Raw genomic sequence first — 16,986 nt, 5'->3', positions numbered from 1 at the left:
TTCTACCATTATTCATTTCGTTCATCAGACCTGTCATGGAATATGCGTATCCTCTCTTTGCTGGTGCACCAAATGTCGCATCACTCGATTCCAACGGATTCAAAATTAAGCAGTTCGTGCAGCAGCCTCGGCAACACGATAGCTAAACCTCCCACAGTTGATCCAGGAATACTTTGACGTGGCATCCATGTCGGTTTTCTACATTTACATGTATAACCCTGGATCAAAGAAAATATCGAACCTCGTTCTTGACAAAGCAAAGCCCTTGCGATCAGCTCGTCGAGGTACAGTTTGTCAGGTCTATCTTGAGCAGGGTACTATCCGCCAAGAATATTTGAAAATGATTTTCGCCCAACGATCGGTCGCCACATGGGATAGCTTGCCAGTAGAGGTAATCCCAGAAAATCCTTCCCTTAAAACGTTCAAGAGAAGGTATAACAAATACCTCAGTGTCGGAAAAATAAGGTAACTTCCAGGACTAGTGGTATATCATCACCGTGATGGAGCCACGAAGCCACAAACAAGGGCTACTTCTTATGGTTTATTGCAATAGCTGTGAACTGTGTTCTACAGTGTCCATATCACCACATTAGCCTTATATCTATAAGCAACAACTTCAGAAATATTTCTTCACGAACTAGTCAACTGAAGGGGATACAACATATCTGTAATCACGAAGTAGCAAAGCCACTTCTTTAGAATAGTTTATTCGCATAATTTGGCACGCTTCAGTCTGAAGCCCTTACCTCCAGGCCCTACGACACTTTAGCTATGTAGCCTATAAATTTTACAAGACGCTAATTTCAATAGGATATAATATGCCAACCAATTTACTAAAATTGATCCTTTGTTTCAAATGTGCCATTGCTCTTAGTTCAGGGATCATACCGCTTGGGTTTGCAGATTATGCTACCACTAGAGGTACATTTTTACGCTTTTCCATTGTCTTTATTAAAAGAGTTACATTGTAATATTTTCTTATATCATAATGCCTTTCTGTCTCTAATTAAAACGTCAAGGAAATATAATAACTAGTAAATTTTTTAAACAAGACAGTAAACATTTTAAAATGAAATGTGTGGAAATTCTAGTAAAAATACTAAATATTTCAGCTTCATATCCGGAAGCATTTATAAAGGGCCTAAAAAAAAAAAAAAAAAAAAAAAGATTAAACAGAGAAATTTTTTCTCTGTGCTCCACTGTTTATACTTTTGTATGTTTGTGGGTAATAAATATTATTATTACTATTATTACAGAGTTGACACGTACGAAAAAATAACACAAAAAGATGAAAAGAAACACAAAATAATGTTGTACAAATAAAAGAAAGAAAGAAAAGCATTTTACAACCTAAATTTCTTTCTTAGATTTGATTTTACAAACTTAACTCAGACCTAAACAAAAGTATCGTATAACATTGTGCAGCATTTTGTCCGAATGTTTTATATTTTTATCACCATATCAGATTTTTCTGTTTTGTTTTTGGTTTGTTATGATATTATATTTAGTAAGTGTTAGCTCTTTAATCTCAAGTTTTACCTTTCTTTTTCAATTTATTTTTACCATAGATTGGAACTTTAGTAGTAAGAATTTAATTGTTTTTTGTTAGTTTTCTTTCTTTTTATGGAAACCTTTATTATTATTATATTTTAATTTTACTTTAGTTATAATGTTTGTCTTCGAATTCTGATCCAATGTTACACTAGAGGATAAAATTTCTACTGAAAGAGCGGTCGGCCTCCTTTTGATCGGCTTCGGATTCTAAAAGGGTACTAACAATTTTAATGTGCGTGCAGCCCTCCGAATATTTTTGAGTGCATTGTTTCTTTACGATGAGGCCTGGAGGAACAAATAAGACAGATCCTCTAATAAATCATCGTCATTGCTTTGAGTATGATAGAACTCGTATTTTCCTTTGAGGGAAATAACCATATTTTGGTAAAACAATGTTGCCTAGCAACGTGATAATACCTAGTGCAGGTCGTATATCTAGGAACAAAGATAAAATAATGTCAAAATACTGGGATAATTTAGAAAATCGTGTCCTACTCATTAACCATTCATGTCTTATATATATTTTTTAATATTTTAATGGATTTTTTTGTATAATCCTAAAGCATAGATAGATATTCTGAGGAAACCAACAACTCGACAAATATTCATAACTGAGTGAGGTTGTTAAAATTCTATGAGCAAAAGAGTAGTTTGAGGTAATTTATTTCATGATAGGTTTTGAAATTTTCAGCTACAATGTCTAATAGCGATCAAAAGAGAATTCTCCCCAGAATTACTCTTCAACTGCGTCAAACGAACTTGAAGTGCTGCTCACTCAGATATTTGTCACGGTTGGTCATTTTTTCTTCACGCTACGAAGTAAATCCGTTTGCACTAGCAAAGGAAGATTAAACATTATGTTATATACTTACGGAGAAAATATTTTTCGTAATGTAGGCAGGGCCAAGTTTACTCAAGCTCTGCATAGCATTTTAAATTGCGGCAGCTTGAGGTAATGATTCGGAAGTCTATATAGTAAGAACCAATTGGAGTTTCCGCGTCAGCATTCAATAGATTTTGGATAAAAATTGACAAGTTTTTTTTTTTCTTTTCCGGTATAAGAACGCCTCTATTTAAAATACATTTCTAGTTCTTTACTCGTGGATTAAGTAAAATAATGACTACATTGACCTTGATTATCTTTATTTTCACCATTGCGATAAGGGGGCTCGCACCGACAGTCACACTTAGCTAGTAAATGGTCAGAATATGTTCTGTTGCTCGTTGGAATCTCTTTTTATTTTATTATGCTGAGTATTAGACGAGTATTATCCTCAGTAACACCGCTCTGTGTCTGGCCTCTTTCATCGAGTTATGGAGGTATCTCATTTAGATTTAATCAAGTTAAGCAGGTAAATAACTTATATATTTATTACATATGTTACCGTGAATGTCTGAATTCTGGTTAATGTCGAATGTCGGTGTATTTCGGACAATCACCGGTGAATGTCAGAAATTTTGTTTTCCTGCCTGGACTCAATTAGCTCTGCGAGTCAGCTTTTTCAGTCTTATACAAGCTACGATAGTAAAACTTAAGTTAGGTTAAGTTATGTTAGTTTAGGTTAGATTAGGTTAAATTTGGTACTAAATATCACAAATGGGTTAGAAACCTAACCCAGTCTAACCTAACTTGTCATCTTCAAACCTTGCATTAAAATTTAAAAAGTTGACTGGCAACGCTGACTAATCCAACGAAAAAAAAAGGGTATTTCGGACATTCACCGCTGAATGTCGACATTCACCAATTAGCGGACATTCACGGTAAAATGTATACGACGGGAATGCTACGACAAGGGAACTTTAGCAGTGGTATGCGTTTAGAACAGAAAAGATCTATCGATTTTCTTAGAAAACCTTTCAAACTTAATAAGAGCTCAAAGTTCTGTCTTCGTTCTAAATTTTCCTCTTTTTTTTAATACTATTCTAATGATGGTTTCTATGGTTCAGACGATAATTAAGATGGTATCATGAATTTTTACGTGAGCCTAGTGTGAAAAGTACTGCTGTTAAAGGTTACGCTTAGCGTACCGTAACTTTACCACATAGTATAGAAAATTACGTGAATAGTAAGAATGCCGCTTAATAGTGCTGGCGGTGGTAAACAAAAATATAAGAAATAATTTTATAGGAACGAGATAGAAATAAAACGTCAATCTTACCTTGAAGCATCAATGAAATAAATAATAAGAGACGTAATGCTCAGGACAAACACTAACACCACCTAAAAAGAGAAATAAATTACAATGAGAAATAATTGTTTGGAAAAACACAAAATAGCATTAATTTAAATAAAGGTGAAGACCCTAGTATCTTTCCCTTATAGAAATAACAAATAACTAGGGAATTAATCAAAGACAGTGAATTTTTTGAAAAGGGAAAACCCCGTATCGTCTTGTTGTCTCTTCAGTCCTGGCTTTCTTGAAGTAATGATCCTGGGACTGTTTTAATTTTAGTTTCAATGATCACATTTTTACAAGTCCGACTTTTATTTTTATGTGTGCTTCGCTCAAAGTGGCACTTGGGTATAGACCCAACATATTTATTAAAGGTTAAAAGAAGCTTCATCGTCTTAGATTAATTCCCATTTATTTACTGATATTCGAAACAACTACCAAAAGCGACCCCGCCATACACGCAAGTAGACGGGACCACTGGGGCTTACGACTTAGTGGCAAAAAGGAAAATACCCCTCCTCCAGGTGTACACCGAGCTTCACAGTAAATGGGTTTTATAGAGTCATAATTAAGACTAATTATTAGAACAAATCAAATAATGCAGCAAAGGAAAACCAAGGCAAAAAAAATCTTGACTCAGCATATAGGATTATCATTCGTCTTCAAGATCTTAATAGAGAGGGAACATATTATGTATAAGAAAATACACTCTCTACGTAAAAGTTTAACTTGTACTGTTCTAAAATCAGTTTGAAATAGCATGCCTTAAAAGTACTTTACCTGAAAGTTGTATTGTCTAAAATAAATACAAATAACTGACTCCTTCCATTCTTGAGGCAATACGATAAAAATATTTTATTTTTGGTTTAAGTGTTGATATTGCTGTTTACTTTTATTTCAAAAACCTGTTTCTATGTAATAACAATCCATTAAAACTATGGGATGTCACAAGTATAAAGGCACTGTGATCCCTTAACGCCCATTGCCTTAAGCTAAAGAACTAAATAAAAAAAACAAGTTTTTCCAACTAAAAGTAAGGAGAAACTTTAAAACTTAAAACGAAGAGAAATTATTACATATATGAGGGGGTTACTCCTCCACAAGACCTCGCTCTTTATGCTAAATTTAACGGGTAACTTAACAAAAAAAAGCTTCTTATTGTTCTAATTAAACGAACATATTGTTTCTAGAGTCGTTTTTAAAGGAATGGGACAGAAGTACAAAGAGCGAGGTTTTGTGGAGGAGTAACCCCCTCATATACGTAATAATTTCTGTTCGTATGAAGTATTAATGTTGCTCCCTACTATCAGTTGAAAAACTGAAAGTTTTTTTTTGTTTAATTTCTTATCTTTTTTTTAATTAATACCAGGAAATATGGCTACTCCTCCACGAAAAAATCCCTCCTTCCCAAGGATCTATTCTCTAGAAAATTCAATCGTAGGGAAAATTTACCCCGGAAAGTTACCCTTAACATCTCTATGCGTAATGTTGAGACGGAAAGAGAAAACAAGACATAAGAAGAATTTTGAATAGGAATTTTGACAAATTCCCACAGTGTAAGATTTCCCCTGAAAATTAACCCCTGGAAACTTCCCTTCCCATAGAAAATTATCCCCTTGGAAAACCCCACCAGCAAAAAATCCCCCCACCCCGAAGAATTTATGCATACTTTCCCATGCAAATATTATACGTAAACAGTGGGCAAATTTTGTAACTTGAAGACCTTCCCCAGGGGTTGTGGGAAGGTCATGATATCCCAAAAGGCATAGTTATTCGGTCTTTCAACTGGTTGCCCGCAAATTTTTCAGTCACTTAAAAAGGGCACTAGAACTTTTAATTTCCTTTCGAATGAGCCCTATCGTGATATTCTAGGATCATTGGGTCAATACAATCACCCCTGGAATAACAAAAACCAAAAAAAGAAACAAATAAACACGAATCTGTAATCTTTCTTCTGGCAGAAAATACAAAATTTCACATTTTTTCAGATAGGTACTAAAAACTTCTAGAGTAGGTTTATCTGATACGTTGAATTTGATGATGTAATTTTCATTAAGATTCCATGACTTTTCAAAAATCTGGCAAATTTTCTTAGGCTCGTAACCTTTGATGGGTAAAATTAAATTTATTGAAACTCATATATTTGTAATCAGCATAAAACTCCGATTCTTTTGACATATCTATTGGTATCAAAATTCTGTTTTTTGAGTTTCAGTTACTATAGAGCCGGACGCTCCTTGCTTATAGTTTGTTATCACGAACTGTTTAATTCACTTCCGTATAAGTATGCTTACAGGACAAAAATCGCCTTGAAAAGGTTGCACTCGTATAAAGATTTCTATACGCCAAAAAAAATTTTAAGGTACCAACTAAACATATCTTAATGTGAGGTGGGTATGTTGACAAATATTGCTCCTAGAACAGGGATAGACTAAATTTAAAACGTTGGAGTTGTTCCAGTGCTGTGAGATGGTTTGGGGTCTCCACACCGTATCTTCTTTCTCTGTCCCTATCCCCGAAAGGGAAATTCTGCTTGCGCGGTCTCATAGGGGCGGACCTTTCACGAGTTTGCTTAAGAGAACCGTGACTGCAAACAACGCTGCAGGGTGACCTTGAGGAGTGGCCTCCTTTGAGGAAATTATACTAGTAAACGACACAGCATTTGCACTGGGTTCTCATTGATAGATAATTCTTATGAACATTGTATGTTTTGGTGGGCTTTTTTGGGTTGAAAAACCTTTTCCTAGCCAAGTTATCTATGATGGGCTGCCTCCCCATAGTAGTACAATATTTTTAGGCATGGATAAATAATGAGTCGGAGGTATTAGGCTTGAGATTGTTTGCTCAGGATTACGATTCTTGCTCATGAAGAGCATGGCCAAGTGTGGAAAATCCTGTTGTGACCAAGATGGGCCCAGTATTGCACAAAAGCCCTCCGCTCACACTGAACGTCCCATGAACTTTTCGTTCGCCAGTTTTAACCTAGCTGAAGCCCTTCATGTAGAGTTTGATGCACTGATGTACTGGTCCACTTCTATCACTGTTTTTTGGGACTGTTGTTTTCCGTGAGACCATAGTAAGTCGTATTGAAATTTTGACCGACGAATATAGATACTTGACGTGAAGTTATTAGGAGTTTCAAAAACTCAAGTCCCAGGGGTAGGGAACATAAAATTAGGTGTTATAGAATTTTTTCAGGCAGGAAGGATGAGGTGCATAGGCAGGGAGTAGTACTGCTGATGAATAAGGAAGCTGGGATTTGATCAATATGCAATCCTGATTTTTACATAACTTTAACTTAGAAAGCTACTAACAATGAACAGCATTCATAAGAACAGCAAAGCATCAGCAACAACAATAAAAGAAATGCAAACAACAGAAAAAATAATGCGTAAGTACGAACTAAATTACTGAACAAAAAATTCTTCATTTTAATCTTAAAGGAAAGGAATGACGAAGATTCTTTAATTCCTTCTGGTATTTTATTCCAAATCTGGACACCCTTGTGCCTAAAAGAAGATAAACCCCTAGTCACCATCGCCTGAAACGTCACCCTATAGTGATGTTCTTTTGCACTACTAAGTGCAAAAGAAGTCAAATGCTGGTGATAACCCGTAGAGTCGCAGAATAGATGCAAATTCAACGAGGCGCTTTGCGCAAGATCATTCACAATCATAGGCAGCGCAATAGCGTTGCCTACGTAAAGAGTAATATGAGCACAATGTAATATTTATTTTGTGTTTATTTATTTATTTTTGTTATTATTGATTTTTAGACCAGGGCACTTTGTACTGAAGGAGTTGCCGTAAAAAACTCAAAAAGGGGCTCATCGATTGAAAATTGAAAGGGCTAGTGCCCTTTTTAATGGTCAAAAGTGAGTGGGGGCAACCAACTCCTCCTCTCCACCCATAATTCCTCCGAACAAATGCAATCAAAATTTTCAGATAGCTATATTGTTTGATATCTGTTTTGCAGCTATCCCCCCTCAACACGTAGTGTTTTTTCCCAAATACATCGAACAGAAATTGTTCAAGAATTAATCCAAAGATCACATAACAAGGCCGTTGGGGTTGACACAACTCCCCAGAGTCTGAGGGCAAGGGCTGTAAGTTATACTCTGGAGTTATATAAAGTTTTTATGGAAGGAGTGGTCGAGTGAACCTTAGAGAAGGGTTAGACACAACGGGTACTAATATAAATGAATAAATAGATCTTAAAACGGGTAAAACTTAAATTGAATATGCAAATTAAACTTAAAACGAAAAAAATATCTTGCCATTGTAGTATAAATGATTCCCAAAACGAAATAAATAAACAAACATATCAAACAAACATACAATAGGTACTAATATAAGAAAATAGATGCATCTTAAAACAAATGAAGCTTAACTTGAATTAAATAAAAAAAACAAGTTTTTTTAACTGAAAGTAAGGAGCGACATTAAAACTTAAAACGCACAGAAATTACTTCGTATATGAAAGAGGCTGCTTCCTCATCAACGCCTCGCTCTTTACGCTAAAGTTTGACTCTTTCTCTCAATTCTTCTTTTTAAAACAGTAAAAAACTTTAGCGTAAAGAGCGGGGCGTTGATGAGGAAGCAGCCTCTTTCATATACGAAGTAATTTCTGTGCGTTTTAAGTTTTAATGTCGCTCCTTACTTTCAGTTAAAAAAAACTTGTTTTTTTTATTTAATTTCTGAACGTTTTTGAATCAATGCATGTTTTGATTTTGGCTCTCCGCAGAGGAATAATCAAAACGAAATTTGCATATTTTTTTTGGCTCAATGGCTTTCTCATAATTTTGATCGAATGATTTTGAGAAAAACAGAGGGGGGGACGAAGCCTAGTTGTCCTCCGATTTTTTGGTTAATTAAAAAGGCAACTAGAACTTCTAATTTTTTACGAATCTTTTTATTGGTAAAAGATTTACGTAACTTATAAATTTGTTTACGAAAAGAACTTTTGTATTCTCATGTTTTTATTACATATATGAGGGGATTCGCCCCATCGTCAGTACCTCGCTCTTTACACTAAAGCTTAAATTTTATCCCAATTCATTAAGAATGAGCCCCTGAATCACAAAAGCCGTAGAATAAGTAGTTGAAATTACTAAAAATACTTTAGCGTAAAGAGCGAGGTATCTCTCTTAATTTCATGGAAATTTTCTTCTCCCATTACAAATTCTCGAAGGAAAGCTCCCCCAGCATATCCCCCTCTTCTCAACCCCTCGCCCAAACCAAAAAAAAATCCTCCTGAAAACGCCTGTATACTTCCCAATAACCATTACTATATGTAAGCACAGGTCAAAGTTTGTAACTTGTTGCCCCTCCCACGGGGACTGTAGGGGAGTAAGTCGTCCCCAAAGACATAGTTATAAGGTTTTTCGACTACGCTGAATAAAATGGCTATCTCAGAATTTTGATCCGTTGACTTTGGGAAAAAAATCAGCGTGGGAGGGGGCCTAGGTGCCCTCCAATTTTTTTGGTCACTTAAAAAGGGCACTAGAACTTTTCATTTCCGTTAGAATGAGCCCTCTTGCAACATTCTAGGACAACTGGATCGATACGATCACCCCTGGGAAAAAGAAAAAAACAAACAAAAAAACAAATAAACACGCATCCGTGATCTGCCTTCTGGCAAAAAATGCAAAATTTCACATTTTTGTAGATAGGAGCTCGAAACTTCTACAGTAGGGTTCTCTGATACGCTGAATCTGATGGTGTGATTTTCTTTAAGATTCTATGACTTTTAGGGGGCGTTTCCCCCTATTTTCTAAAATAACGCAAATTTTCTCAGGCTCGTAACTTTTGATGGGTAAGACTAAACTTGATGAAACTTATATATTTAAAACCAGCATTAAAATGCGATTCTTTTGATGTAGCTACTGGTATCAAAATAGCTACTAAAGTAGCTACAAAAGTAGCTACTGGTCCATTTTTTAGAGTTTTGGTTACTATTGAGCCGGGTCGCTCCTTACTACAGTTCGTTACCACGAACTGTTTGATATGCAAATCAAGCTTGAAAAGAACAAAAATCACTACAAACAGGAGTTTGGGTGCTCCTTCTCTCATTGTAAAATTCGAAAACCAATTGTGTTATTGGCGCTTTAACGAAAACTATATGTGTTTTGAACGCCTTGGAAAGTACAAATAAAATCAAAGTGAATATTTAATATATAATGATATTAATACATGAAAGATTATCAGTTCAAGATTTTACTTTATTGTAGTTCTTTCAGTGCTGTAATAGCTGTAAAAGAAGATATTTGTAACATAGTTCGTTTTCAGTGATGCACCAATGACGCAGTAAGCTCTAGACTTTTACAATTAGCGAAGGGGGCAGTATCCAGCCTGTTGTTTGTAATGTATATTTGCCTTGAACAGTTTTGGAAAGAACTAATAAAATTAAACTGTGTATATGATATATAATTATATTAAATTCTGACAGCTCATCAGTTACTTTAATTTTTATGCTTATTTTTAACGTTGTAATAAGTGCAAAAGAAAATATTTTAAAGATAATTTGTTTTCGGTAAAGCGCCAATGACGCAGTAGGCTTTAGCGTTCTGTTTAAGTTTTAATTTAAAAGTTAAATTCGGTTTAAGTTTCACTTGATTTAAAATTCATTTATTCACTTATATTAGTACCTATTGTAAGTTTGTTTGCTATGATTGCATACTTAATTTCTGTTCGGTTTCAGTTTCATTTATACTGCAATAGCAATTTTTTTTTTTCATTTTAAGCTTGATTCGCAAATATTTATTTATATTAGTTATACAGTAGGGGCTAGTTGCCCTCCGATTTCTTTTGACTCTCAAAACATAAAATAGAACTTTCAGTTTCCAATCAAATGAGTCCCCTTTGAAGTTCATATGCGCACCCCCTTCCGTAAGAACACTATATACTCCCAGGGCATAATTTATAACGCCTGCTTCTGGTCTCTAGGAGGCTGTTTTGACCTTGAAGTTTTTGGTATCGGATCTTCGAACTATTTTTAATAAAATGGCTATCTCAAAAGTTTTATCACTTGCATTTTGGAAAAATAGTCGGGGGAGGGGGGCTAGGTGCCCTCCAGTCACTTTTGAATCTTAAAAAGGGCACTAGAATTTCAAATTTCAGATCGAATGAGCTCCCTCCGAAGTTTCTACGACCATCTCTTTCATATGAAGTGCCTCTTGGAAAAAAAAAGAAAACAAATAAATAGCGATGAAGACCACACTGCCTTTCTATCACAAACACCAAAATCAAGAAGAACAATAGGGAATTTCTCAAGACAGCAGGAAACAAAATAGAATGGATATTTCGGCCCTATGTCCAAGGACCGTCCTCAACAATACAGAAATATATAAGAAGAAACTTACAACAGGATAAAATCAATAAAACTAAAATGACAAAATTTTCAAAACAGTTCCAGCATCCTTACCTCAGCGAAGTTCAACCAGGACTGATAAATAAGCTGTGATGAAACGAGAAATTCATTGAAATGAAAAAGAATGATGTTAAAAACACGTGTTTAATGCCAATCTTGCTTTTTTGGCTGCTGATCTCATAGGTCTATTTGTGACAAACTCTGCGTCTATTGGTTTTCTATTGGTTTTTTATAATATTTCGTAAAGACATTTTTAATTAAATTTGTGCATAGAGCATTTAGTGAATATTCTCCCAAGTCCCTATTTAAGGAATATTATTGTTAATCTTAAGTCTGATTTCAATTGCTTCTCGAATTACTTGCTTTATGCCTAGGTCATTGTTAATAAGGGCGGATTCTTCAAAAAGTATTTTGTAGCTAGGATTTTCAAAAACACGGCTGCTTAAAGCAGAATAAAAAAAAAAACGGAAGCAATATTAGAATTCAGAGCTTTGGTGATATCATCTTTATGTTGTTGTAGGCGTTTCTCGAAATTCTGGTGAGTTTTTCTTACATAGACTTTGCCACAGTCGCATGGTATTTGATAGACAATTCTTTGGCGAGTAGCTGGAGTTTCATCTTTGCCAGAACTTAGGAGATTTATAATTTTCAAATAATTGGCAAATAAAATATACAGATTATTTTGCGTACATACTTTTTCAAGATTTCTAGTAATTTTTGGGAAATGTGAAAAGTAAATTATGTTTGGGGGATTATCAGGATTATCACATGGGAAGCTATCGTTGATTTGACGGAAGTGTCGTTTCAGTCTACTGTTAATTGTATTATTAATAAATAAAAGAGGATACCCATTTCCAAAAAAATATGTCCCTGATAAAGTCTAGTTCTTCTGTGATGTAAGAATCAGAACAACTGTTTAGGGCACAATCGACGAGAGAGATTACGACAACTCTTTTAACTTGTGGGGGTGGTTTGATTTAAAATGTAAATATCTATTGTCTTGTGTTGGTTTTCTCTAAATAGTAAAATTGAGTTTATTAAGCTACGAATAATTAGCACATCTAGGAATGAGATTTTATTTGCAACATCAATTTCTAAGGTAATATGGAAAATGGGTTAAATTTGTATTTTTTTAAAAATATCTTTTGAGTACGTTACAAGGATGACGTAAATTCACTTTGGAACTATGGGGAAAATGAGCTTAAGGGTTTTTTAGATCACTTTAATACATATGATAGGAATTTACAGTTTACCTTAGAAATATCAAAAAGTTCCTGGGAAAAGACTATGTCAATAAAAAACGAAAATGAATTAATTTAAAAAGCCTTTTCTAAAAAACAAATTTTTCAAAGAGAAGTAAAGAGTTCTATGAAGCCAAAAATGAGCAGAAAAAATCCAAATAATCTTCCAAGCGAAAAACTACCGCAAATCAGCATCAATTAATAAATGAACCCCAAAACGAACAGAAACTATAATGAACAACCGAGTTAAGCTCAAAACAAGCAAAAATTAGCATAAGTAGTGTTGACAACATCCCCTGCCTTCTGAAGACCGGAATACAATTTGGACTTTACAGAAAATAAAACAAACTTTAGATGTTTTCTCTTTTTTACTTTAATAAATAAAATATTATCAAAACTCTAAGGAATAAAAATCGGTGTACGTATATTAAACTGACAATCCATGGTTATTTGTTTTTTTGTTTTGTTTTTTTTTTTTCGTCATAATACAAGTTATGTTCTGGTCTTGCACTTTGCTGAAAAAAAAACAACAACGTAGAAATGAATAAAAAGATGACAAACAGGTCTATGGTCAGTAAATGAAAACCAAAAGAACAAGATAACACAATAGCGCTGCCTGTGTAAAAAGTGACGTGAGCAGAATGTATCATATAAGGGGGGGGGGGCTATTTCAGACCAAGACACTTCGTATAGAAAAAGTTGTCATAGAAACTTCGAAGTCAGCTCATTTGATTGAAAATTGAAAGTGTTGGTGCCCTTTTTAATAGTCGAAAGCGACTGGATGGCAATCATTCTACCACACCGATTATTACCCCAAAAACATTCGATCAAAATTTTAGGATAACCATTTGTTCAGCGTAGTTGAAAGGTGTCTAGTAATTATGTCTTTAAGGATGACAATCCCGCAGTCCTCGGGACAGGGGCTATAAGTCTTACTAGTTGTCAATTGTTAACATATAATATTTTTATGTTTAATCGAAAGTTCTAGAGCCCCTTTTAAGAATCAAAAGTGATCAAAGGACAACCAGCCCCCCACGTCCTCTTTTCCTCAAATGTGTCCACTAGACATTTTGAGGTAGCCGTTTTCTTTAAAATAGTCTAAAGATCATATAACAAGACCTTTGGAGCTAAAATAATCCCTCAGAACCTAGGGACAAGGTTTGTACGTTATACACATGGGGATATAAGGTTTTTATAGAAGGGATGGTCGCATAAACTTTAGAGGAGGCTAATTAAATCTGAAAGTAAAGGTTCTAGTTCTCTTTTAAGAGTCACAAGTGACGGAGGACAACTAGCCCCCTCCCCATCGTGGGCATCCTCTTTTCTCGAAACGTATCTGATTTAAAATGTGAGATTTTGTTCAAAATATTGTTCATAATAGTACAAAGAACATATAATAATGCCTCCAGGGCTGACAGAGCCCACCAGATTCATCGGGCAATATATATATATATATATATATATATATATATATATATATATATATATATATATATATATATATATATATATATATGTATATATATATAATATATGTATATGATAAGACCTTGTGTTGGGTTGTTGCCTCTGAATTATTTGTCTTTTTTATTTCTATTGTTTGGTAAATGACGACTTATACTTATTAACGACATGACTGCCTGTCCATGGATTATTCTTTATGGTTGATTGTGTGTGGCTATGCTGTTTGACCTATGTGATTGTATAGATGAGTAGGGTTAAGGCCTCATTCAAGTGCTGGTCTATATTAATCACTAATTTAGGAAAACAGTCTTCCTTTTCTCCTTCTGTCTCCTTTTTTTTTTTTTTTTTTTTTTTTTTTTTTTTTTTTTTTTTTTTTTTTTTTTTTTTTTTTTTTTGTGTTTGTGCTGTAGCATTGGTGATTTCTCTTTTCATTATATTATTCCAGGTTGGATCCAGTGCTGGTGGAGAAAATTTTTTTTTTAGTTTTCTCCCCGACAGACCTTTACCCTGGTCCAGGTTTTTAACCTGATATTGTTAATTATTGGTGAGATGGCACTTATGCAAATTTCATGTTCTTTCATCTTTTTGTTTATGTATTTATTGACCTATTGACCAAAATTTTGCATGCAAGTTACGTGGTAATGTTAATTGTAGAACAACCAATGTAATTTACCTATTAGAATGTAATAAATGCTGCCTACAATATGTGGGGGAAACAACTAATAATATATATAAAAGATTTTCTGGACAAAAGACAACAGTTAATAATGAAAAAACTAATAACTATCTAGTTCAACATTGTAATAATGGTAAATGTTCCATATCAGATATAACTGTCACAATTTTAGAAAATTTAGAATTAGAAAATTTAAATAAAGAAAAGAAGAATAATAGACTACGTAAACAGGAGGATTTCTGGATCCATACTCTTGGTACAGCTTATCCTTTTGGGCTAAATGATCGTGTAGCAAAATATGGTGACATGTCTCATGTTGTTGTTAAATGTATTGATGGTTTTATGGACCATCCTTCTTTTACTTGTCCTACTAAACGTAAAAAACGATCGAGAGGACATAGGAAAAATAATAGAAAAAATGAATTAGATGTACATATGCTTTCTATAGATCTATGCCAGCTACTTGAATCTAGGGGTATGATTTCTGTAATAAAGTGTCTAAATAATTTATCCAAGAGGAATTTAATCAAACTTTTCTGGATTGTTAAGAATAATACAGCTCTTGATTATAATTTTAAAGTAATATGTGATACAATTTGCATTCTAACTAAAACGAAATTTATTTCAAAAAAGAAAAAGTTCGATAAGATTAGTAATAAGGATAACAGATTATATTTACCTATTAATTTTACTTGTAAGCAGATTGAAGATATTAATTTACCAGAAATTTTAAATCAGCGGCATGTGAAACAGGCCCTTCCTAGTAATTTATATTATAATGATAGTCCAGTTTTAACTTATAAAATTTCAAAAACTATTGGGCAAATTATTTTTAATTATAATTTAATACTAAAAAAACTAGATAGTGATATAAATTGGAAACCGGTTTGTAATTGTAAGCAACTTGGCCCATTTGTAAATCCTACTTACAAACATGTTATAACAGGGGACTTGTCAATAATAAAGCAAGATGATCTTCAAATTATAATGAATAAAGGGGCTAATTTCCGTCTTTCTCATCATTTGAAACCATCGAGTGTTCTTGATGGCTTCGAAAATGATTTTGATTTATTTATTGATAAGTGGTGTAAGAAAGAGAATAAAAATAAAGAGAGTTTTCAAAGTTGGAAGAATTTAATTATTAGTAGAGTAAGAAATAAAATATATTCTAACTTAAAAAATAGTAACAATAAATCATTATTTTATAATGCGAAGATTAAACAAGCAATTGCTAATCTAAAGAATGAATTTGTAATTGTGCCAGTGGATAAAGCTAATAATAATTTTGCCATAATTTGTCAGAAGCTGTATTGTGATATCTTAAAAAGGGAGTTATGCACAACTAATGTTTACGAAAAGGTAAATAGAGAGGATGAGAATTTAATTGAAAAGACTGAAGAAATACTTTTTAAAAATTTTAATATTAAAATAAATGACAATGATAAAAAGTTCCCTTTCCTATATTGGACTGTAAAATTTCATAAGAATCCCCCTAAACCACGGTTTATTGCTGGAGCAGCTAAATGTCCAACCCGCATTGCTGCTACTGACCTCTCTTTAATTTTAAAGGAAATTGTAAATAAACTTAAAACCTATTGTTCTGGTATTAAAAAATTTTCGAATTTTAATCCATATTGGAGTGTTAATAATTCACTGCAGGTGATAGATTCTTTAACAATGGTTTCAGCTAAAAGAATTGAGTCTTTCGATTTTGCGATAATGTATACTAATTTATCACTTAATTTAGTGTTTGATAATTTAAAAACTGTTATAAAGAAATCTTTCCTTTTATCTAGTAAAAGGTTCTTAAAAATAGACATTTATAATAAAAAAGCTATATGGACAAACTGCTTTAATACTACAGTTAACTTGAGATGTTACAGCTTGGATATGATTTTTGAGTTATTGGAATTTGTTTTATACAATACTTATATAAGATTTGGGGGTGATTTGTACAAGCAAATTATGGGAATTCCCATGGGGGGGAATGCCAGCCCATTTATAGCTGACTTGTTTTTAAGTCAACTAGAATATACATATATGATGGATAAGAATAATCCAATTAATTTAAAACATGCTTTGTCAAATAATAAAAGATATTTAGATGATATTTTGGTCTTAAATTGTAAGGATTTCATTGATATTTCTAAAAATATATATCCATCAGAGCTTATTCTTGAGCCTAGTCATGGCGCTGGTCATGAAGATCATTTCTTAGATTTAAATATTAATATTTGTGATAATAAATTAAGTTTTAAAATGTATAATAAAACGGATGATTTAGATTTTGAAGTGATTAGTTTCCCATTCCCTGAAAGTAATATACACTCAAATATCACATATTCAGCGTTTTTCTCACAGTTACTTCGTTATGCAAGGATTTGTAATAATTATATTGATTTTAAAAATAGATGTAAAATCTTAAGCCAAAAATTGATATCAAGAGGTTTTTCTGCAAATAAATTAACTTGGCAATTTAAAAAATTTAGTTTTCATTATAACGAACTTT

The 16,986-nt window shown here is 33.3% G+C and overlaps 1 protein-coding gene across 27 annotated transcripts in view; it reads right to left on the bottom strand.

The window, feature by feature from the left end:
* LOC136041182 (calcium-activated potassium channel slowpoke-like) overlaps positions 1-16,986 on the bottom strand; it is a 280,833-nt gene that overhangs the window by 231,310 nt on the left and 32,537 nt on the right. For all 27 annotated transcript variants that reach the window (XM_065725713.1, XM_065725714.1, XM_065725712.1 and 24 more), the window contains one exon: positions 3,714-3,775. In XM_065725713.1, the coding sequence (XP_065581785.1) occupies positions 3,714-3,775 (62 nt within the window). The remainder of the gene's footprint in view (positions 1-3,713; positions 3,776-16,986) is intronic.

This window comes from Artemia franciscana, unplaced genomic scaffold (genome assembly GCF_032884065.1).
Source record: "Artemia franciscana unplaced genomic scaffold, ASM3288406v1 PGA_scaffold_1179, whole genome shotgun sequence".
NCBI classification, from domain to species: domain Eukaryota; kingdom Metazoa; phylum Arthropoda; class Branchiopoda; order Anostraca; family Artemiidae; genus Artemia; species Artemia franciscana.
This window is presented reverse-complemented; position numbering and strand designations above follow the sequence as displayed.